Raw genomic sequence first — 24,629 nt, forward strand, 5'->3', positions numbered from 1 at the left:
CTAGATGGCACACTACTACCGAAAAGAATTTTTCAGTCGCGGTTGTATTTTCTATATTGGCAGGTATAAATACGATGTGGTATTGAAGAAAAAGACATAAACTTCTTTTTGAAAACTGTTCTTCTAAATCGCTGTATTCTTCATTCGACTTCGCGAAATCGACTCACTCACTGAAAACTTTGAGCACTCGGGGAACAAAAACCGAATACAAGTAGTGCACCTGACGGCGCAGCCCGAAAAGTTGGAAGATACAAAGAACATCATTTTACATATACAATTAGGGTGCAATTTTCGAAACTCACTTCACTGTCCCGCGCAAAAACATTATTACGCACAATCGCTTCAAATGCGCATACATTCTGAATAGATACACTTTCCACTAATAGTTTACGTCATTTTTACATATCGGTTTAGAGATTCATATATGGATATATCGTAACACATGCGAAAAACATCAAAACAATTTGCAAGCAGTTTCAACAAAACTGTCATTTTTAGTTTTTTAATGGTTTGTTTTGCTTTGACACTTCTGATGAGTTTTTGGCTAACAAACTTGTTAATAAAACCAATTTCATTTTTGTTTTCTTTGTGCGGTCCTTCAGTAATATTGAAACAAATTTTCTGATTTTAATAACAAAATTAGTTGTCAATGAGAATTTCGTGTTGGATTGAAATATTGATGGTTTGTGTCCCGGATATTCGCCAACTAAACACATTCTCTAAAAATAAGAGTTTTTTTTTAGTAAAGTAAATTCTCAATTTTACTAATTTCATAGTTATTTTGGAAATTGTGTTGTTAAAATTAACTAATTCAAAAACAGTAATACGAATTAGGCGCAGAGCTAATTTCGGTTGTTCCGTGTGTATTCGCAGATTTATCACTTTTATGTGTACTATAAAATCGCAATACTGGTTCTCGTTGTGGTTGATATAAAACTTATTCAGAAATTTAAAATACAAGATTATTCATTAAAATCGATATTGTCCCCATCGACTGAAACACACATATGCCAGTGCTTGATCCAATCCTCAAATCATTTTTTATATTCAGTTTTCGGTATGGCCATCAGAGCCTTCTGCGATTTTAGCATAATCTCATCTCGGGTGCTGAAACGCGTTCCACGGAGTTGTTGCTTGAGTCGACCGAAACGAAAAAAGTTGCAGGGAGCCAAATCAGGTGAATTCGGTGGTTGCTGAATGGTATTCAATGCACTGGTTCTGTACACTCTGAATCGGCTGCGAAGTCTGTTGAAACAGAAGGTCAAATTCCACCACAGGAATGTAATACCAAGGATTTTTAAATGGTATTCGTTTCGTTTTTAGTCAAATGTTCACGGATATTGACCCTAATTTGAGCAATTGGAGCAAACGGGGTTTCTCTATATTAAACAACACTTGATTTATAACGTTCACAGTCAGCTGGCAGAAAAAGGACGATCTTCTCTGCACGCTGATCATTTATTCGGAATTCTGTATACAACAACAGTTAAGTTTCTTATCGAAGTTTTCAGTAATCTTTGTTGAAATACTTCATTGTTTTCAATTGATCCGCTAAAAATTGGTAAAAATTGTATCAAAGGGACCCTGTCAGAGTGAAAGCTGAGCAGATTTCTCACTTGTACTCTGACAGGGTTTCTTCGATATGCTGCTAATGTGTTTCCCGCTCTTGGCCTGCTGAAGTCAGTCACCAGTTCGGCTCAGCTTCTCGCGCTCACTCTGTCTGTTGCGAAAAAAGTTACTGTTAGGTTATTTGATAAGATCACAATACTAGTTGAACCTCTTTTTGTTCCGAAGATATAATCGCATGAATGTTTAATGGTATTATTTAAATGGCAGAGAAAGGTAATATCGCATCACTAGGAGACTTGAGAAAGGTTTTGTAAATGATAGTGAGAAAGGCATAATCGCTTCACCAGAAGCATTGAAACAGGTTTGTGTTATTTTCTTCAAATAGTTTATTACATATCAAATATCATACTTTTATGCGCTTACGGCATGTCATTGAGTGTATGTATGAATGTGTAAGTGTGTCGGTATGTACGCAGATGCGTATGCTCGTGTTCGTGTACTTGTGTATGTATTTTCATGATTTCCGTCTCAACTTTCCCACAGACCACTAATATCTACAATACGCTGTGTGTTGCATTACATAATACTTTTCTTTACCAGTTGTTCACCCGCACAAGGTTAATATTGTTGCATTTTATTTCCGTCCAAATACTCAAATTTTTACGATCGCTATCATTTTTCGGAGCTTCCGTGTGTAGTTGGCTATTTCCTGTACTAATGGGTATGTAAATAAATAAGATTTGATTCAATGTAGAACTGTGACAGCTCCCCACAGTCAGGACTTCCGCTGTTGCGGTTCTAAAAATAGATGCAGGAGATGGTGTTCATCTAATATTTGTCATTTTCAAACTCAACAAAAAACGCGATCCTAATGAAGTTGCTTATCCAACATGTGAGTGAGAATGAGTATCTGTGTTCAATACGAAGTTATTATAAATGGTGTGTTATTGTTATTATCATACAGTTTCCTATCCAAATTGTATCAATGATTAATTATTCCCTTTGCGTTTATAACTGACTATATTCTATTTTACTCTATCCAGATAATTCTGCATTTTGTATTTTACATACTTGTCTACGTAGTCTAAAATACGTTTACAGTAGGAAAAGGTATTTAATATGAGAAAGCTTTGGATTCATAGTTAGGGTGAAATTCATTTTTGCATTTGCTTTGTAGTGTTCTTTTGTTTTTAAATTGTTTTTTGATGCTAGATATTGCTTTGGAAAGAACAAATCAAACTCAGTGCTCCTAGGAAATCTGTTTCGTTTTGATGCTAAATAGTCAGTCTGTTTTGTCAACCGTTCGATCATATAAACTTTGGGTATAAAAGTAACTGCTTCATGATTTTACTGTCGATTGTGTAAGGTAACGAAAATGAGATGGTCTCTTCTTAATTTCAACTATGCACCGTAAAATCTAATACTCTCAAAAGTTCTGCGGTAAGAACTATGCTGTTTAATAAAAATTCGTCTTCTTCTTCCTGCGCATTTAAAACTATCTTAAACAACAGTTTATGGTGCATTCTGTTTAATCTAGAATAAATACAGTTGTATCAAATTACAATGATCGTTTCGTATAAGTGTCAAAAAATTAACGCTTAAATACTCCGATTTTTTGCTTTGTTTTGACTAGTTTATTTGAGGGTTTTCAAAAGGTGTTTTCGCGTTTATTTGACTATTATTTATTTTTCGGGGTGACTGGCAGTTAAAAAACATGTTCAAAAACCAAGATAAATCGCATTCATATAAATATTATTTGACGGTACCATTCATCAATTATTGTTTCGTTTGATTCGTTTTTGCCTTTATTCCAATACATGAGCTAAAAGTTTTGCCTAAAATGTGTATTACCTAAATCGTGATTTTGCGAGTGTGAATAATGGATGAGGATCAAAGATTGAACGAAGAACGATATTAGCGCGATGAGGGCAAGGAAGAATCTATCGAAACCAGTCGGTCTTTATCCAGCGGCATTGGAATCACCACAAAACTTGTCCGCCATCACGCTGAGCACATGTTCGAATTTGGCATGACGGTCCTCGGCTGGAATAAAGCATCCTTTGCAACCCCAGAGGAACTTGACCTGAAATTCGGTGCTGTGAAAGATACAAATTAAAAAAGCATTTTTAATGCCTTGTCTAAAATTCTTTCTATTTCCTGAAAACTGCTCGAGAAAAATTGTTTAAGTTACAGCTTACTTCCACTAACACAGTCGCTTTCAACTAGCAACAATAAAAATAGGCCTGCATGCAGCCAAAGACATCATATTAACAAGATACCCAGCTCTCATGTTTCCCGAACAAATCGTTGTCAATATCTTTTTTGCGAGCATGGCGCCCTCAAGCGAGTCCGCATCGAATCTCGCACATAGAAGTAGAGGAGATAAATGTCAAACTCGTGCGCGCCAAAATAGCAGCACTGCGCACCCATACTATTGACATGATAGGTTGAATGTGATGCCGTGCGATGGCGTTGCTGAACTGAAGATTGATTTCGCTCCAAATTGACAGGGTCTGGTGCGTAAGCTGTCTCTGAATACGGAAATTTGATTCTGGAACTAGATTTTGGACTTGGATTCAACTACTTAATTCAGGTTCAGAAATCAAGTTCAGTATTCAGTTCTAGAACAAAATTCGGAATCTGGATTTTGAAAATGAGCTTAGTTCCGAAATTCTAAATTGAAACAGAATTCTTGATCTGGATTCCGAATCTGAATTTTGCAACTGAATGCTGAGCATGTTCTAGATTTTGAATTATCAGAACCATTGATATATTCACAAAGGATTATACGAAATTTACCTCTAATGAGTATCTTAATTCCATTTTATATAATTGAATGGTAGAATATGTTTGTCCTTATTCGCCCTTATTCTGAATAACGTCGTATCGTTTTTTCGCTCGTATTTCATTCGTATTCCCAATAACGCAAGCAAAATCAAAGGTAGCTATGATTCGATCGAACCACATTCGATCGAAAAATCAATACGTCGTTATTCAGAATAAGGGCGATTAAGTCGCATTTTGGCATAACACATGGTCTGAAAAGTCCCGGGCCTAACAAAGAGAACACGATTTTTTGGTTCAAAATTAACTTTATTCTTCGACGTAATCTCCATCTAAAGCAACGCAATCATTCCAGTGCTGCTCTTACATTTCAATACCACTTTTGTAGAACGATTTATCTTTTGCCTCAAAATAGGCCTCAGTTTCAGCGATAACCTCTTCATTCGTGCGAAATTTCTCACCGGCGAATTTTTTCTTAGGTCTGCGAACAACCAGTAGTCGCTGAGAGCCAAATCTGGCGAAAGAGGTGGATGTGGGAGCAATTCGCAGTTCAATGCATGGAGTTTTACCATTGTTTTGATTGACTTGTGACACGGTGCGTTGTCTTGATGAAACAAAACTTGTTTCTTTGCCACATGCGGTCGTATCTTTGAAATGTCTGCCTTCAAACGCTCCAATAACGCTATATAATATTCACTGTTAATGGTATTTGCTATCTCACGATAGTGGATAAATTTTACACCAACCACATCCCAAAATTGGGGCTTTGGACGATGTTCACCAGCTGCTGTCCAGTCATATGACGATCGTTTTGATTTCGGAGCGAAGTGATGAATCCATGTTTCATCCTTCGTCACATATTGATTCAAACATTCCAGTTTGATACGTTTAAATATGGCCAAACACTGCTCAGAATCATCAACACGTTCTCGTTTTTGGTCAACAGTGAGCAAACGCGGCACCCACTCTGAACAATGCGTTGCAAAATTCACACAATCTAGGGCTATTGCACCAATAGTCTTCTCATTAGTAGATTATTCGACTTTCATTAAACGAATTGTGATTGAATCGGGTATAATATTTTTACTGCGGTTCTAAGAAAGAATACCACAGAAACAATAGTTCAAAAAATTTTCAATACTGATGTTATAGCGAAGCGAATGTACCAACCACTATTGGCTTACCGTAGTGAACAGCTTTTTGGCAATATTGACATGTGGGCATCTGATTGTCATAGGTAACAAGTGATTTGCACGGGATTCTTGTATCCTGGCCGAAAGTCACATAAGAAGGTATAGGCCTCTTAAAGCGCATGCGTAACAAACGTACGCCATTTAGAATACCGGGGAAAAAGTTCTTCCACTTTTATTTTTCGATAGAGAGAATCTTTCCGACATAGTTTAACGAATATAAGGATCGATGACGCTTGAGGAAAGATCATGCACACGCACTTCTATAGCACTATCTTCCACCTATACTGGAATGTTGTACTTAATGTTTTCGTGCTCCACATAGTGCACATTTTTATTGTCATTTGCGAAATGAATTGCATCCAACTCTTTATAAAACTGAATGTAAACAACATTATTTGTCTTATTGCATTGAAGTAAATGTACACGTTTAATGTCAAGATGCATTTGCTCTTTAAGCAAACCTTCTCGTATCGATGGTCGAATTTTGTACTGCCTGAAGTCAACAACAATTGTATTCTTTCGTATCGGCGGTAGCTTTTGTTCGTTTGGTTTACTCATTTCGAGATCGTTCTATTGTTCACTACACAATACTGTACTTGGTTTCCTCCGTCCCGAACGTAAGCGGTTTTGTTTTATTGACTGAGTTGGGTGAGATGTGAAAGCGAACTGACATGTTCGCATTGGGTGTTTTTGATTGCCGTAACAAAATGTGAGAATGAAAAAGTGACACACTACAAGACAAAATTAGGTAATGATTCTATATCGGTACCGTATTCGTTGTGATTTAACAAATAAATACAAACGCAGTGTCGGTTGAAAACTTTCGCACATTTTCCCGGAAAATAATTTTGAATCAATAAATAGAATAAAATTCCTCTGGATAGATGGGAAAAAATGGGTATAGTTAAGTCTGCGTATATACTTAAATTTTTTGCCGATATATGTGCGAATCAATTTGTTTCGGGAAGTACACTCTCTCTACCAAAAAGAAGATTTGTACGCTTTGTCAAGGCAGTATATACATGGGAAAACTTATGCTAATGGCTACCATTATGTTCATTGAATGAAATATGCATCAAATTTCCAAAAAAAAATGCATTTTTATTCATTGCGTTTGGTCAACTGTTTTAACTTTGGTATTTGAAAACCTTATATTATTTACTACAAAATTCTTTCTGAATACATTCAGACTTTTTAGTTCTAAATTTTATATACCGGGAATAAAAATATGAATAATATTTAGCATGTCTATGTTCTAAAACCCAAAATATCAAAGGCGCGCACGTTTTCAGTAAGTACAATGATCAACTTTACCATAAATATCGAATAGCATATAGATTTTAAGTAGATATAGTGAGTTTAAATAAAATTCACAAATCACAAGTCGATCAAAGCAATTGCAAAAGTACATGAATTGAACTTCGAATTGCTCCCACAGCTCTCACTGGCTCTCAGCGACTACTGGTTGTTCGCAGACCTAAGAAAAAGTTCGCCGGTGAGAAATTTCGCACGAATGAAGATTCAGATTGAGAACCTTGCTGTGCAGCATTCTCCATTTTTAAAAGAAATGCCAGATTTATCTTTTTGAAACGAGCAACTGACTTGATCGACTTCCAGAACTCACTTACCGGAATGCCTCCTCCAGCAGAGTATCGAACCGGCTGGTGTCCTGCATAACGATCTGAGCGTTCTTCCGGTAAAGTGAAAGATTGTTAATGAAACTTCTCGCCGAGTCCAGATGAGCAAACAATATGGAAAATCCAAAATCTTGCGTGTTTGTTTCCCACGGGGTAACGCAGCTCGTTACCAACGTGGAACTCTGAGATTGTGACGAATCAACTGAAAAAAGAGAGCAAATATTAGCACGCTAGTTGTAAAGTTTCTTGCACGGTGGTGGCTGTACTCATAACATCGTTGATTGTGCGATCCTTAAGTAGTATGTATGGCAGTATGTGCGGTATCGTCGTATTCGGTGCCTGCGGGTTCGAGCAATCGTTCATGCTGTTGAGCGTGGGTCGTAGTTTAGCTTCAAAATTGAATGCACTGTCGGTATACTTTTGGCGCAATGTGTGCCACGTAGTTTCTAGCTTTTGAATCTGAAAGAAATAGTACGTATGCAGATTAGTGGGGTTTTTGAGGTTGACTAACCGAACAATTCGGTACAACCTGAGGCATTGAAAGACCAAGCATGATTGCACAGAACCCGAACAGATTTCCGAGGGCAGTTTTCGTTTCTACAGCTATTTGAATCCATTTGTTCAAGGTCTCCGCTCTTTCCAGGTCATCCTGGCAGGTCAAAATGGTAACAGCTACTAGTAGTTTCATGCATTCCGTACGCTCAATCAGATCCTGTCGGAACTGTTTGCCCTGCTCGAGTGTGATCAATTCCAGTCCCGTGCAGTTGAGAGGGTGGTCTTTTTTCTCGTCATCTTTTTCTATTTGTAAAAATGGAGTAAGTAAGTTTATTTTAACATATGTGAGTTCGATTGTAAGTACCTAAAATTAAACTAATATCAACACGCGTTAGATGATTCGCAATCACCCTGGAACCGGTTTCACTCAGCATCATCCGGAACGTATTGAGGGTGCCACTGTCCAATGGTTTGTAGTCACAAAACGGAAGCAGAAGTGTGTTGAAACTTTCCAAATCATAACGCGAGACCTGCTCGAATATTGGCATGTTCAGAGACAACAGTGTTTCCTCGGCGGCAGCCGGATCAAAATCCACATAAGATCGCAAGGTGATGGATGACATGGAGCTGGGAATAAAGCGAGGATTTTTCAGTACTACACCGCCTCGATGCTGCAAAACCAATTCATCTCCGGTAGCGGAGCTTTGAGCAGAATCTCCGGAGCCATTACCAGAGTCCGATCCACTGGGATGGTACGAGCCTAACCGTTGAACTGGTCCATGATGATCAACATCCTTCATTGAATCATTCCGCTGAACACCTCGAATCGGCTTCGGTGGAGGACTAGGAGCTTGTTCCGTTTCTTCATCAGCCTCCGCCAACTGTTTGTGCTCTAAACAAGGACTCAGTGAATGCTCGCTGGATTCTTTGTTAATACTAAATGTCCGTGAACCCAGTACTCCACGGGATGAGCGTAAACTGTTGGAACGGGGCAGAGATTGAGAACTCATTTTCAGCGCCGGATCGGCTGTTCCCGATCGAGTTAAAGTTTGAGTTTTTACTACACCATCAGCGCTGGAAGATTTCTCATCCACGGGGGTAGTTCGCTGACTGGAATCATTTTGGATAACTCCATCGGCACTGTTGCACTTCTCGGTCGAGCCAGGTAATCGTGAGGATTTGGAAAGAGATTTACTATCGGAGCCGTTGGATTGTATGACGCCGTCTGCACTGCAGTATCGTTGCTGGGCCGTTTGAGCTCCCTGCAGCGGAGTTAGAGACTGCGAACGTTGCTTCTTCGAAGGCAAACGAGGTGGCGTTTCACGCTTTGTTCGCGGTGGTGAAGACATCGGACTTCGATATGTGTTCGTTTGCTGGGTGTAGGGATTATACCTTGAAAGAAAAACAAACAAAATTACAATGCATAAATATCGTCATGATAAATCCAAACATGCATCGCTACCTAAACCCAGGTGATGACGGCACCGGCGAGGGTGAGTTGAGTGGGCTTGGCCCTCGAACTCCCCCCACGTGCTGGCCATACTTGGAAGCATAGAACGACAACGGATATATTCTGTTGCAGGGGAACTGGATCCGTGCTCCGGAGGCTGCTGAGATGACTTTCCCTGGTAGGAGGAAACGAAATGAAAATGAAGCGGTCGAGAACAATTCCGTTGTGTTTCTGGTGAACATAATTATTGCTGACGCCGCCGAAAGCAACTCACCTGAGCCTACATAGAACGTTATTAAATCAGGAACTGTGTCGTAGGCATCATCTTCGAACTGGTATTGTACTCTTTCGTATACGGTTTCAGGTTGAATCAGCAACTGTGGAAACAAAACAGAAACGTGTGATGTGAAAAAAGAATCAAGGAAAATGCTGTTCAAGCAGTGTGTTTGGGGAATGAAATTTAGTTTTCAGTTCTGCAGCACAAGAGAAAATTGTTTTTTCGACGATTATGCATGATGTTTTGTACTTATTTTCTAGAGTATTTAAAGATTAACCTCGGTATGTTCTTTTTTTTTATTTTGCCTTTAAGATTCCTACTTTCTGGTAATGTGCCTCGCGGGCCAGAAAAACTTTTTCATCCTACGTGCGGAATGGAAGATATCGAATTACTCTCATCACGTTATACCCGGTTGGGCACGTCCAGTTTTACAAATAAACTTGATTGCAGTTGAATTTTCTGAGGTGAATGGTTAAATTTGATGTGGGTCGATAGTTCAGGTCATTACGCATTGATCTCATAAATCAAGTGTATCAAGTAACAATTAAAATGAACGGAATACTGCAAAACGACTTTTTTTGTTTTCCTCCTCCTTTCACGCAGATAAAAGAAATCAATTCTGTGGAAAAACATAATTAAGCTTCCGATCGATAACTGTTCAATGTATCTCAATCTGGACAAATCGAGAGAGGATCCTTTTTGACGAAATTGTCATGCTGCTTATGAAGCTTCTCTCGACTGTAGTAGTAGCTAGCCAAATCTTAACAAAACCTTACAGACTCTTTTGGTGCTTTGATGAATGGTAGAATTCATTTTTATTCTCAAGAGCTCATCTATGTAGAGCTTCATAAGTTTTTGGACCGCAGCTACAAATTGCTTGCCACATCCGTAATGATTAAGTCAAAAACGCATAGCTTTTGCTTCAAAAACACTTTCGTCATTGAACCAACTAGCAACTACCATCAATGCACAATAAGGCACCAACTGTGGCACTAGAAATGATCACAAGACTGCGAACAACAAAAACAAAGCAGAAACCACCCACAACTTAATCTTTGCTGGATGGAAATGGAAGCTCCTCTCCCCCAAGAAAAAGTGTTACGACAAGATTTACTAACAAAAAATTAATTCTAGCTAACAAAAACGAAGGCTCATTCGGCGACGTAAAGCTTGTAAGGAAACAGACCTGAATAAAAAATTTTAATACATAAATAGAAACGTATAGCGTTAATGAAATCTTCTCTAGTCGTTGCCACATGAAACTTTTACCCGGGATGCTACCTAATGTATACCTTCATATACGTTAGTTGTCCATCTACAACTCTAACTCGACTGCAGTAGCAGCTAACCAAATCTCTGACTAAAATTTTACAGCGCCTGTTTATGCTTTGACAAATGGTAGAATGCATTTTTTCCAGGCATGCTTTTTTCGTCATGCTTTTCGACCGCACCCACGAACCTCTTACCAAATCAGAAATGTTCATGCCTACTCATCAACAAAACGTATTTAAATCCATGATGACATCTACTTTAGCCATGGGCATATGAATTCTTTACCCGGGAAGCTATCGGAAGTCCATTTCCACATACGTTTTGTTGTCCTTCAATATGTAACCTTAAGGTAATTTTCGACTAGCAGCTAGTCATTTTCATTTTCTTTTCTTATTCTTTGGGGAATAGAAGATTACGTCTTTTGAGACTCTGTTTTTTTTTAAACTTCGAGTTTATGTATTTCCTTCACATACGTTCCGTTGTCCATCAGTAAGTACCCTTGAAGTATCACTCCACTGCAGTGGCAACTACCCGAATCTGCCCGAACCATTACACAGTCTCTTGTATTTCGAGGCATGGTAGATTGCATCTAAAGACAGACTATTATTTGTATAACTTCGAATTGATAGATTCTTCTTTTTCTTCTTCTTTCTGGTTTGCGTCACCACACTTGAGATAACGCCGAATTGATAGCACAGCAACTAAGGCTATATTGCCAGTTAATTTTCGTTTATAGTCCAATGGACTTTATTTTCACTTGACTACAAGCAAAAATCTCGCTGTGTGCCTGCGTCGAATCGTCAAAATACGGCTGAAAATCATTTCTTTCTGGCGAAATACTCGAATTTTCTCCGGACTAACACTATGCAACGTGCTCACCCGTTGAGAGTTTCACCGGAAGTGAATTGATAGATTTATTTTTACCGAATCATGAGTTTTTTTACCACAGCTGAAATTCACTTGTCAAATCAGAAAATTTCAGGCCTACTTATCAGCCAAAACGTATTTATATCCGTTGACGACATCTTCTGGTGCCATAGCCACATGAAACTTGTACCCGAAAATCAATTCAAAGTTCATCCTCACATGAATTTTGTTATCTTTTATGGCGTTTTTCATTGATAAACACTGGTGGCGTGAATTGCTCTGGTTTTGTACTTTCGAGCAGAAATGGTAACGAAACACCGTCAGAATGTTGCATTTCTGCTCGAAAGTGCAAAACCGGAGCAATCCACGCCACCAGTGTTTCTCAATGAAAAACGGCATTAGTATGTTCCCTTGAAATATCTATTGACTGTAATTGCAGCTAGTCAAATCAGACCACAACATTACAGACTTTCTTTTGCATTGGGAAAGAACATATTGCATCTTTTTTTAGAATCATTTGTAATTGAGTTACGAGTTTTTGCCTTTTCCTATCGAAATTTTTGGTTGCGATTCACATTCCAAATCAGAAATTTTCAAACCAACTTATCAGCAAAACGTCTTAATATCTATTTATTTTATTTTATTTATTATTAATATTTCACTGATTTTTCGCACGGTAGTATATCGTATAACTCCGAGTTGAAAGAAAAGGGTGTATCATTCAAAATCCGCACAAATAAAATTCGTTCTTAAAATTCGGGTTTTTATTCGATTATCACCCAGTTTTCAGAGATACAAAGCAAAGCCTTGGTATTACATTCCTGTAGCGGAATTTGACCTTCTGTTTCAACAGACATCGCAGCCGATTCAGAGTGTACAGAACCATTGCATGGCTGGTGCTACGATTCTACTGACACTGCGGATCCTTCCAGGTCGGGGCTCGAACATACGACAACAGGTTTGTAAGACCAGGTAAGTTTATTTCGCCTTTAAATCCGAATGCACATACCTTGACCTGAACTCTAGCTATAAAATTTTGCACGACCTTCGTTTCTTGTACATTCTTTACAATTTTAAGGGTGTTTCAGACGATGCTTCTTTATAATGTTCCAGTATTTATCTATTGGGCGCAGTTCTGAAGTGTTTGAAAGACTCAGATCTTTCGGCACGAAATGGACATCATTCGCCTTATACCACTCTAGTACGTCTTTCGTGTGGTGGCATGATGTCAAATCCAATCAGAAGATCGGTGAATCGTCATGAGCCTTAAGGATACAGAATCCGCTTTTGGAGCCACTCTTTCAAATACACTTGTCCATTCAAGGAACTTCTTGGCCAAATTAATAACTTCTTGGCAATAAATATTGTTTACGACTGTTACAAGTATTTGAAGGTTATGCATCGGCTTTTCAGTCTTGTATAAATTATGAACTCCTTTATTTTCTCTCCTTTCGACGTTTCGGTCCTTATTGGACCTTTTTCAAGGAATCGACAATTATGTTGTTTTAGAGCTAACAGACAAAAAAATACCATAATTGTCGATTTTTAGAAAAAGGTCCAATAAGGACCGAAACGTCGAGAGAAGAGAAAATAAAAGAGTTCTTAATTTATACAAGACTGAAAAACCGATGCATAGCCTTCGAACTTCTTGGCTAATTTCGACATCTTCTATGTCCGGAGGTTCTCAAACATCAAACTTGCACTTGGTATTTTCATACAGGTTTCGTGAAATCTGCTTGAAGTCCGCCTCGACATTCATAACGCAGCAGTGTAGTTTCGCCGAACCACTTCCGAACACGGCTTTTTGCGACTGTATTCTGTTTGTTATTACGGTTTAGAGAGTTTTGAACTTTAAACGTTCGTAGTCTAGCTCAAGTTTTGGTATTCTGCACGAAATTTTTCCGTTTCCGTGTAAAAGTCCGTTTAGAAAGTCTAAAGGGGTTTTTGCCCGAACATTCTCTTCTGATCAACAGTTAGACGTTCTTCGAATCGTTCTATGATACCTCATATCGTGGAATTCGCTTCCGGAAACTTTCTTCCGATGGCATGAGGCGATCGATCCTTATTCTCAAAGTACTCGTGCAAAACCTTTTCTTTCACGCACAGTTCCTTCGTTACCATTTTGATACCTTTTATGAATCTGATAGCTCCATCAGATACAATAATAAAACGTTCTGAGCAGTCTTTGGACACGTTTAAACGTAACAAACTGAATTTTTGTGTCGATATGTGACAATGGATGAAACATGGATTCATCACTTTACTCCGGAATCAAACCGATCGTCATCTGAGTCGACCGCACCTGGTTAATCTCGTTCAAAGCGCCCAAAAGTACAACAATCGGCTGGAAATGTTATAGCCTCGGTATTTTGGGATGTGCTTGGTGTAATATTCATCAACTATCTTGAGAAAGGAAAAACCATTAACAGTGAATATTATATATTTTGAGGCAAAAGATAAATCGTTCTACAAAAGAGGTATTGAAAAGTTAGAGCAGCGCTGGAATGATTGCGTTGCTCTTGATGAAGATTACGTTGATGAATGAAGTTAATTTTGAATAAAAAATCGTGTTTTCTTTGTCAAGCTCGGGACTTTTCAGCCCATGTGTTATTATTGTTGTGAGGAGGAAAGGAAGTACTAGCTTTATTTCCTTCTCTGTTAACCAAGAAATATGCTTATTTCCAAATCAGATTGGACTCAGACTTTCGTGAATAACCCCAAAACTTACGGGTCCCTAATTTGACATATACACATCTTCTTGACTCTGTTGCATGAAAGTCCTCAGTTCATTTCGTGTTTCTGCTCGATCGACGGTACTCTCGGAGGTTCACAATAAGCTTGAACGATTTTATGCTCCAGGATTTAGTTGACAGAGATGGATTTATGTCCAGGTTTCCCTTTGTCCTAGAGGTAAAATTCTCACTACCTTCCATGTTCGTCAATTGACTCAGAGAAACGTTGAGAATAGTGCATCATTTGTGCAAGATCTCTTTGGACATTTCCAGGAAAAAGCTTTGCATTTTAATGAAAACTAACCGATACTAGATAGTTGCAGATTTAAATATTGAAATGTATTATTTATGCAAAAGTTGAATTCAATGCTTCATCGAAATTCAGGATTTACTAGAAAGCTAAAATCCTTGGATAAAACGTTTTGAATTTTTTTGTGCATTTTAATTATAACATTTTTGCCTTTCTCATATAGAAAGGTTATGCAATCGCTTGAAAAACCGACTAGTGAAAATTGGCCCGGAAGGCCAAGTGTCATATACCATTCGACTCAGTTCATCTAGCTGAGCAATGTCTGTGTGTGTGTGTGTGTGTGTGTGTGTGTGTGTGTGTGTGTGTGTGTGTGTGTGTGTGTGTGTGTGTGTGTGTGTGTGTGTGTGTGTGTGTGTGTGTGTGTTGTGTGTGTGTGTTGTGTGTGTGTGTGTGTGTGTGTGTGTGTGTGTGTGTGTGTGTGTGTGTGTGTGTTTGTGTGTGTGTGTGTGTGTGTGTGTGTGTGTGTGTGTGTGTGTGTGTGTGTGTGTGTGTGTGTGTGTGTGTGTGTGTGTGTGTGTGTGTGGGTGTGTATGTGTGTGTGTGTGTGTGTATGTGTCAAATAATCTCACTAGGTTTTTTCGGAGATGGCTGAACAGATTTTGACAAACTTAGATTCAAATGAAAGGTATCGTGGTCCCATACGGAATTCCTGAATTTAATCCGGATCCGACTTCCGGTTCCGGAGTTATAGGGTAAAGTGTATTACATATTGTACACCGTCACTTAAACCGGCGAAACAAAATACGTAAAAAAATTTCTAAACTGGTCCCAAAACTAAACAAATCGATAGTCATTATCAGTGGGCAACTAAACAAACCGATTCCGGCTATCCTGGTTCCCGGTATTTGGTTCCGGAAGTACCCGAAATAGTATTGATATATACCAAAATGGATCTCACTCACTTTTCTCAACGATGGTTTGACCGATTTCCACAAACTTAGATTCAAATGAAAGGTCTTGTGGTCCCATACGGAATTCCTGAATTTCATCCGGATCCGATTTGCGGTTCCGGAGTTATAGGGTAAAGTGTGTTCAATATTGTACATTGTCACTTAAAATATTTTCGGATGCAACAAACATTTAAATCGTAATTTAGAGTGCGTACTAGAAGAGTTTGTGTGTCATGTTAGTTGGTGGCTGTTCGAACTTGATTATACTAGTTCTAGGGTTTCGGTGCCGGAAGTGCATAAGTGAACCCATTTCGTTTTCTTAAGGATAACTTACTCAATCAAAGCACTGTTTTATTCTGTATGTTATGCATAAACAATCTCTTGGTTTCTTTCAAAAATCGAAGAGAAAAATTTTGAATAGAGTACCACAATATTATATACATGAGAAATGCATCATTACACCACTAGGTGGATTAAAACAGGTTTTCATGGTAATGTGGTCGTTTCATCACTGTTTTGAATAACGTATTGAAAACAATTTCTCCATCTTTTTTTCTCATCGTTTTTATTAGGTACGGCGTACAAGTACATTTTCATTATAGAATATTTATTTAAATCAGCTTCATTCCATTATAACTATAGGGATAGGATTAATTTTAAGCATAGAGAGGACAGGCTTCAACATTGAAAAGAACACGATATTACACCTACCACCAAATACCAAGTTTTATCTGACCGAGTCTTTTACGCGGCTCTTTAAATATCGGTAATCCGTATCAAGGGGTGCCGTTGTCAAAGTTTTCCCCCGGGTAGTATTCGGATGTGGGTGATAAATCACGAGTACAACCATTTGGTTATTTATATTCATAAGCAGCATGGATGCGAAATATTTCGAATTCGGGAGAGGAACACAGGAATCATCCTGTCGATTTAAAGCTCTCCGCCGTTGGTGAACATTTTTTTTTCATTTGTCCCTCAAGCAGCCAATGAAATGCCAATGTTTAAATCTTCACAACGGGTGTGAATGTGAAAGCATAAGAGTTTTCCTCTGGCACTCGTGTTACTAATCGCAAGTGCTATTACTCGAGTTTTTATGCGTTCAACTTGAAAACTAGAGCTCCACTTAACTCCACGCTTCTGAACAGCATCTCAGCTCTATTTACAACAAATAAATTGTTGTAAATACAAACTGTTGTTTTCCCTCTCTATTTGCTAGTAAGTGTTTTTAGAACCGTTGTGAAGTGTAACCAAAGTCTGAAAATACCGTGGAGTGCCGTGGAGAATGAGCACAAAAAGTGCAGTGTTTTCTACGCGAAAACCCTTCCACCACTCGCAAGATAGCAACATAATACACACCTAGTGAAAAGTTCACGTATTAAAAAGTTTACCCCGTTGTCTGAGTGGTTTGTGATGCAGATGAAAGGTTGGCAGAAAAGCTACCTTCCTGTAGCGGTAACGCATCAGGCACCTTGGCAACTGTTTTGTCGTTTAACCGTCAGTTAGGAGCAGTAAGTTTTTGTCCTTACATTTCCCACTCTCTACATTCTGTATATTTACCAGCGCTAGGATGCAGAGATAGGAGTTCAAGTTGAGACCGAAAAGGCACTCGGTGGATGCTGCTTTCGGGAGCAGGCTTCATACTGCTTGATTTATATGTAACAGTGCGGTCGGTAGTAATACATAAGTTAAGAGGATTTGAAAATGCTTTTAGGAAATTCATTGCATTTCTGGTTAACCTGAACTGTGTGTGAGCATGATGCACCGTTCGTTGCAAATTGTTTAGTTTAATACCATTACCAGAGTATTGATTTGACTGACTGAAAAAAAAAACAACGTGACTGAAAAACAAACCCCAACCCGTCGTTAATCAACACCCCTCGTACGTACCTTGTTGATTACAAAATGCAGCGTGGGTCCCTTCGTCCTGCAGGTCAGCACGTAGTTACCGGGCTGTGAGACACAGTCCCGCACCAGGAAGTCACCATCCTTCTGGACTATCTCCTCGGCCCGCTGTCGTGGAATCGGTCCATGGTACCAGGCGTGCGATCGTAAATCTCTCGAATCCAGCGACAGTTCCCATTCCAGGGCTTTCTTCAGTGCGACAGCCTCATTGCCACCGTCGGGTGTTTCCTGTGGTAGAGATGATTTTTATTTCATTTTTATCGAACATTCAGTCATAGTGCTTGGACGGAAGGGAAAGTCGGTACTTTGCAATAGAATTGAAACATGTTGGATTCAAAAGGAATAAAGTTACTTATACTTGTTTCATTACTTTTGTGCAGTTGGAGTTTGATTACTGATTAACTATGCTTTGAACATTTTCACATTTGTTCAACTGAAATTGCGATATAATAAAAATAAAGTTATCGGCATTAAAGTTTAAATAATTTACCTTGATGTCTATCGTTGTACGTTATCAAATACAAAAAGGCACATATTCCTTCTGTTTCAACCGACTTCGCAGCCGATTCCACAAAAGGATTGTAATTCCAACACGGAAAGGAATCCGTTTCGGCGGTCATGATTAGAAAATCATGAAACCAATCATTTTATCTTCTCATGAAACCATGAGCAATAAGTCTTTTTCCATGAAAATTATTCATGGTCCGAAAATGCGTTACTTGAGAAATGTATTTCTTTCAAAGCTCGTAACTCCAATTTCATACCCGAATATCACTTTGAACCCTTTGCCTCAAGTGATGTGATAGATTGCTTAAAAGATTAATGGTAAGGCAAAAAGCAGACATTGAAAAACAAGAACTACTTAAAATGTTTACTTGATCCTTGGGCATATTAATTTCATAATTGGCTGACAGAGAATTGACAAAATAAAAATAATGAACCCAAAATTGACATAACAAGAGACTAAGCACGGCTACGTTTTTCATTTGGCAAACATGAATGCTACATTTTATATGAATGTATTCTTTCATATTTGATGTGACTGTTGTTTTTAGAATAATATTCCGAGAGCTAGCGTAAGCCGAAAAATAAATGAATGAATTTTCAGGAGTCACCCTACTTTTATACGGGAAAATTGATGTAACTCGATCAAATGAAAAGCTAGAGAGGTGCTTTTTTCAGCAAAGTTGCTCAAAATAAAATTTCTTACAACTTTATTGCACCAAAAAATCATTTTTGAGTTCAATTAAGAAAGTTAGATTTCAGATTTCAATCTAAATGAAGACCACCCTAGTATCATTTTTCATCAAAAGGAGCACCATTTAATTACAAACAACTTTTGTGAAGACACCAACTACAAAAAAACTAATATTTAATAGTGAAAATCTTTTTGTCACGCTAATTTCCCGTTTCGGACCACTGTGCACTGTTAAAACCGACTTTTGAACCGAGGCCCGAAGAGCCGGATGTCATATACCATTCGACTCAGCTCGACAAACTGAGCAAATGTGTGTGTGCGCGCGTGTGTGTGTGTGTGTGTGTGTGATTGTCACTCAATTTTCTCGGAGATGACTAAACCGATTCACAAACTTAGATTCAAATGAAAGGTCTCACAGTCCCATACAAAGTTCCTGGATTTCATTTGGATCCAACTTCCGGTTTCGGAATTACAGGGTTATATGCACCAAAAATGTGAAAATAATGTGTCACTCACTTTTCGGGGAGATGGCTGAACTGATTTTCACAAACTTAGATTCAAATGAAAGGTCTTATGATCCCGTATGAAGTTCCGAAATTTCATTTGGATCCGACTTCCGGTTCCGGAGTTACAGGGTGATATGTTTAAAAATGTGAAAATAGTGCACAAAAAATCTGAAAATAATGTCACTCACTTTTCTCGGAGATGGAAGTTCTTAAGATGCCGTGAGAATATTCCAATTTCCACTCGGATCAAAACCCTGAGCCCGAAGGTAAGATGTTTAGTATAAAAATGTCAATTTCAAGAATACTTTGTTCATAAGCTACCTCTTGTGGAACTTTGGATTTCTTCTGGCTGGATCGCTTCGTGTCGGGGTACAAGTGTCTTCACGTCCGTTCTGGACAACTGCTTATCTGAGAATGACTCAATCGATGGTCACGAGTATTCTCGTCTCAAGGCTGACTTGGTTAGTGTTTTTCTCTAGTTTGCAGACCATGAGAGTCTGTAACCAAATAAACAATTGATAGTCCCATAAATGATTTGCTGAATTTTATCCAAGTCCGACAACCGGTTCATTTTTTTTCCAAAATTCAAATCGCTATAGAGAATCTTGAGATCCGATTGTCACTATGCCGATACCCAGCTTTCGCTTACGAAAGTACCGACAATTATAACCAAATGTGATAAAATTGAACTCACTTCACTTTCTCACATATGATTGGATAGATTTTCACTAACTCAAATTCAAATGTAGTATATCAATGTATTAGTATTATGCAACAGAAATCTTCAAAACTATTTTCTAAACTTTTCAAAACTGTAGTATTTTGGAGAATTTCTGCTGTAATATATAAGAGAAAGTGATAATGAGAAAGGCATCATAACATCACTAGGTGGATTAAAACAGTTTCTAAATATAAATCTATCTGTAATTTTTTTTCTAAGCAAAACTGATCTACCCTAGCGTATATGTGCAGTGCGCTTTCATTCATTTTGTCTTGAATAAGACTTACTTTACTATGGGGCGCCTTTTCAAAATTTACCCTCTGAGAGAGTGATAAGTTTTTGACCGTGAATATCTCTTGTTGTATCTAACGAATCAACATAATTTTTGCTACATGCCATCAGAAATATGATCACAATTTTATGATAAAAATTTCAGTTGTGTGACATAATCTCAAATAATTCCAAATTAAACTTTTCTGAAAGGTTTGGTATAAACGAGTATCAAAGGGGATAATTCATAAGGCGCGTTGGCCTTTCTCGTATTTTGAAAGTTCATAGCTCAGTAATCTGTGAATGGATTTATATAATCTAACTACCAATAGAATCGAAACTTTTCAACTTAAGCATGGAAAGAAAAAGCAATGAAGTATTTCAATAATACACTATTGAAAAATTTGTCTCATTTGACCCATGTCAACGACAGCCAATCAGAACACGTTCTGAGGAAGAGAACAAAATATCTGCTGCTGTACAACAAATCGTTCGAGAAAAATGTTCCGAACAGTGCTTAATATCGTTTCTTTCAATGAAATGCAAATCCGATATGAAACAATCCAAAATAAAATTCTGTATGTGGCTATTTTTATAGCCCTTAGGACCGCCCATTAGTGAAAAAGCTACAAACGAAATCACGTAAAAAGAAACCCCTTAACGAAAATTGGAACAGTTTGGATTCTATCGCCAATGCGAGCAGATGTATTGTGTGTCGTTTGCAAAGCTAGTTTCGCTTCCGACAAGAGCGATTACGTCACAGCTACGAGTCGTTTGCATTGGTGAAAAAAAACAACGAAAAGGGGACAACGGTGGAGAGCATCACACAAAATCAGCCGTTCTAATGGCTCTTTAAAGTTTTTTAAAGAACTATTAGGATTTCTTCTTCGCAAATCGAAGGTAAATATCCTCAGTTTAGTGCAAATCTAGAACAGTTTGATTAGATTTGTGCACTTTTCGCTGTGTGAAATTCACAGTAATTGAGATCAAGTGATGTCTTCTTTGTTTTTGCGAAAAATGTGAAAAAGGGGAATGCTTGCATAATTCATACAATTGATCAACTGATTGATATTCGGAAGTGTTAAGGAACATTTCAGTTGTTTTCGTATTAACGACATCCAGTTATGTCTCTGACATTACCCACCCGCCTTTTTTTAATTTTCGAATGTTTGGCTCGTGCCATTTCTCAATTCTACAGTTTTGCGCAAGCTTAAACACTGGCTATATGGGATATGTTATATTATTTTCATTAATATTTTCGTTTTTCAGTTCTCATATGTCTACCTTTTTCAACCAGTTTGTCGTTGGGAATCGATACAAGTTAATGTTACGTCAAGAATAAAAACTCTAAATAAATCACATTCATTCAGATATCAAAAAATACTTACCATATCTAACAGATCGCCCAGGCTCTTGCTCTGTTTTGCGTTACTGATCGTCAAACATTCATAGCTGCTGAAATGAAACAGGGATAGAAAAGAGAAACGAATAAATAAATATCTCATCCTTATCTATTGTTTTATGAAACATTTAATCGTCGCAGCAAAGTACGGCTTAGACGCTGAAATGAAAATATCGGAAGAGAAAATACCACAATAAGACCAATACCCAGTTCAACGCGAATGAAAATTCCTCATCGGATGGATGCACGTCGTACGGTACGGATAGCAATGAAACAAAGCTCCTAATAGCCTTCGCCAGGATAATATCATTTTGTCGTTGTTCAATTCAACCATTCATTCAATTTATGCTCTTTTCTTCGATCCAATTGTGAACGAGGGATCCCGATCGATCGGGTGAACATTGAAAGTTAAATGTAATTCAATCCACAGAAGAATAATTTTTGCATTTTCCTTTCGTGCACGTTTCATATGCCGTCTAAACAAACCCCAACAATTGCTGGGTGGGTGGTCCCGTTCTCTGTAATACAGTTCAGAAGCTTCTGCATGGGGAAAATAATAGAATTTCCGGAAGAGATCAACGGATGGAAGCTGTAGAGTAATTTCTTTCATTTTATCTTAAGAATTATCTAAAAGTTCTATTAAAAGAAATTTTTGTTCCAATGATGTTCGAACTGCTTAATCTACCAACGTCGAACAAAACGCAAAAAAGTTGTTGGAGCCAGTTCGCGCTTTAGGACAAATTCAATAGAATCATCACACCTCCACAAACATTAAACCGTCGTAGGACGAACATGCTGTGTCAACAGAATCGAGCAAAAGCTTTTACTCTGTCGCCACCATTAGCGCTGTCCAGTTCACATTCAGAAATGATGACATCCAGCGGTAGAGAAAGGGGCTGACAACTTTTGTTTGTTCAATACTGGTTCGCTGTCGTTGTTTAAAACGTTGCGGTAAATGTGGAATTAAGTTTCAAATTTTGGGGTGGTGGGAGATGGTGAATGAATAAAACGATGAATGAATTATTGAACTCGACTACAGAAAAGTGATAAACGAACGAACGCCTGTTTCTATATTCGAAATGTTCAATTGGGGATTTTTTTTTATTAGGTTTAAAAGTCGATTTCCACGGTGATTGCTTAACCGTTTTTTAGAAGAACGGCTAAACTAAGTGAATAGAAAAATATTGCTCGGTAAATTTCATTAACTTACAGGTAATTTATTTATTTACTATTATTGTGTCCATACAAGATCTAAATGGAAAATTAGAGTGAGAAAAAACTGGCGCAAAAACCACTATCTTTTCTAAACCATATGAAAGCAATAAATTACAAATAAACTTAAAGCTAGTATCACAAATATCACTAATAAAATAATATCTTAAAAATTCAATGAGTACTGATGTCAAATCAAATCAAATTGGTTTCCGACACCCAGATTCGGAAGTCTTTGAAACAGCGACTAAACATGTTCAAAATTGAACTCACGTTGCACAGTGGTCCGGAACGGGAAATTAGCGAGACAAAAATATTTTCGCTATGAATTATCGGAAGTTTTTTTTCGTAGTTGGTGTTTTCGCGAAAATTGTTTACAATCAACTGGTGCATATTTTGATGTCAAAGGTCATTAGGGTGGTCCATGTTTGGATTAAAATCTGAAATCTAACTTTCTTAATTGAATTTAAAAATTATTGCACTTCATAACAAAGGTAGGAAGTGTAGGTAGGGTGGCTTTTGAGAAATCAATTATTTGTATCTATTTATCTATGTGTTTATGTGTGTACATGTGAGTGTGTATGTGACAAATAATGTCACTTGATTTTCTCAGAGATGACTGAATCTCTCAGATTTAAATCTGAACAAACAGCGTGCTTTGTTCAATTTTGTATAGCGTGTAGTGTTGCCACATTTAAATCTACAATAACTTGACATAACTGTTGACAAATTAAAATGGTTATGGTAGTTTACACCCAAGTGGTTGATTTTATTCCAGATTGAAAAAAAATTCTTGACCGAATCTTCTAGTAATGGTTTTTGAAAATATAAGTAATATGAGAAAGGCTTCATTACACCACTAGCTGGATTAAAAAAGGTGTTGAGACTTAAATTCCACTCGGCAGTAGCTCTCCAATAGATATCAATATTTTTGTATGAGCGCTGTATAATAAAGCGATGCGTGGGAGCCAAGTAAAACACGATTTTTAATACTGTTGTATGCGATTGCTTCTAAGCTCCTAAAATACTGTGTACTGCAGCTTTTTCCATGATGTTTCGATTTGAGCACAATTCGTTTTTGGCAACCTAATCGTAACATTAAAACTGCTAACAGCAATGATTACATTCGAATCAGTTAGTCGAGATTTCACTAAATTTGTTCGGAGTTGGCTTAGATTTCGGTTAGATTTCTTCAAACTCATGTTTCATATTCATATGAAAAGTCCAATGGTCCCATACAAAGTTTCTGAATTTCATTTGGCTCCGACTGCTAGTTCCGAAACTACAGGATGATATGTGTAACGAAATTAAAATAATGCCACTCATTTTTTACGTAGAGAACTGAACCAATTTTCTCCATCTAAGATTAGAATGAAAGATCTGTAGATCTGATAAAAACTTTTTGTTTTTACCAAATCCGGTTCAGAAGATACAGGATGATGAGTATAAAAATGTCAATTTCACAAAAAATAATCGGGTTTGTCGGGCTTGCGGATTTTAAAAGTAACTTATTTCATTTTTAGATCTTGGAAGATACAAAAAATGTTATCGCAACAACGATTTCACGAATTTTAAAACATTTCAGAACAGATTTTAAAACATTTCAGAACAGATTTAAAACATTTCAGAACAGATAAAATGGATTGCAATCCATTAGGTGAATTTAACTGACAGCAATTTCCGGATTCCAGTCTCGAAAGTATGGAGAATGGAGGAGCTCAATCGTATTCTCAAATAAGGCCAAAACGAGTTTCATAAACAAAAATAAAGTTCAAAAAAGACGTTTAATTCCATACAAAGTTGATGAATTTTTTTCCGATTCTGGAATTACAGGGTGATGAGTTCTAACATTCAAACCTTCATAGAATCGTCAGAGTTGGGCTAAAAACTGCTACACTGGACTCGCGATTTATGCGCAAAGTGCGTAAACAAAATTTCGCGT

The 24,629-nt window shown here is 37.7% G+C and overlaps 1 protein-coding gene across 10 annotated transcripts in view; it reads right to left on the bottom strand.

Moving 5' to 3' along the window:
- Positions 1–1,931: 1,931 nt before the first annotated feature.
- Positions 1,932–24,629, bottom strand: part of LOC131429904 (SH2 domain-containing protein 3C) — an 83,272-nt gene continuing 60,574 nt past the window's right edge. For 6 of the 10 annotated variants that reach the window (XM_058594348.1, XM_058594349.1, XM_058594346.1 and 3 more), the window contains 9 exons: positions 21,462–21,528; positions 17,364–17,606; positions 9,403–9,505; positions 9,141–9,303; positions 8,043–9,070; positions 7,713–7,981; positions 7,450–7,642; positions 7,175–7,385; positions 1,932–3,665 (listed from right to left, as the gene is read on the bottom strand). In XM_058594348.1, the coding sequence (XP_058450331.1) occupies positions 3,530–3,665; positions 7,175–7,385; positions 7,450–7,642; positions 7,713–7,981; positions 8,043–9,070; positions 9,141–9,303; positions 9,403–9,505; positions 17,364–17,606; positions 21,462–21,528 (2,413 nt within the window). In that variant the 3' untranslated portion in view covers positions 1,932–3,529. The remainder of the gene's footprint in view (positions 3,666–7,174; positions 7,386–7,449; positions 7,643–7,712; positions 7,982–8,042; positions 9,071–9,140; positions 9,304–9,402; positions 9,506–17,363; positions 17,607–21,461; positions 21,529–24,629) is intronic. The other 4 variants (XM_058594347.1, XM_058594351.1, XM_058594354.1 and 1 more) reach the window with 1 other exon arrangement.

Source organism: Malaya genurostris, chromosome 2, assembly GCF_030247185.1.
Source record: "Malaya genurostris strain Urasoe2022 chromosome 2, Malgen_1.1, whole genome shotgun sequence".
Taxonomy (NCBI): domain Eukaryota; kingdom Metazoa; phylum Arthropoda; class Insecta; order Diptera; family Culicidae; genus Malaya; species Malaya genurostris.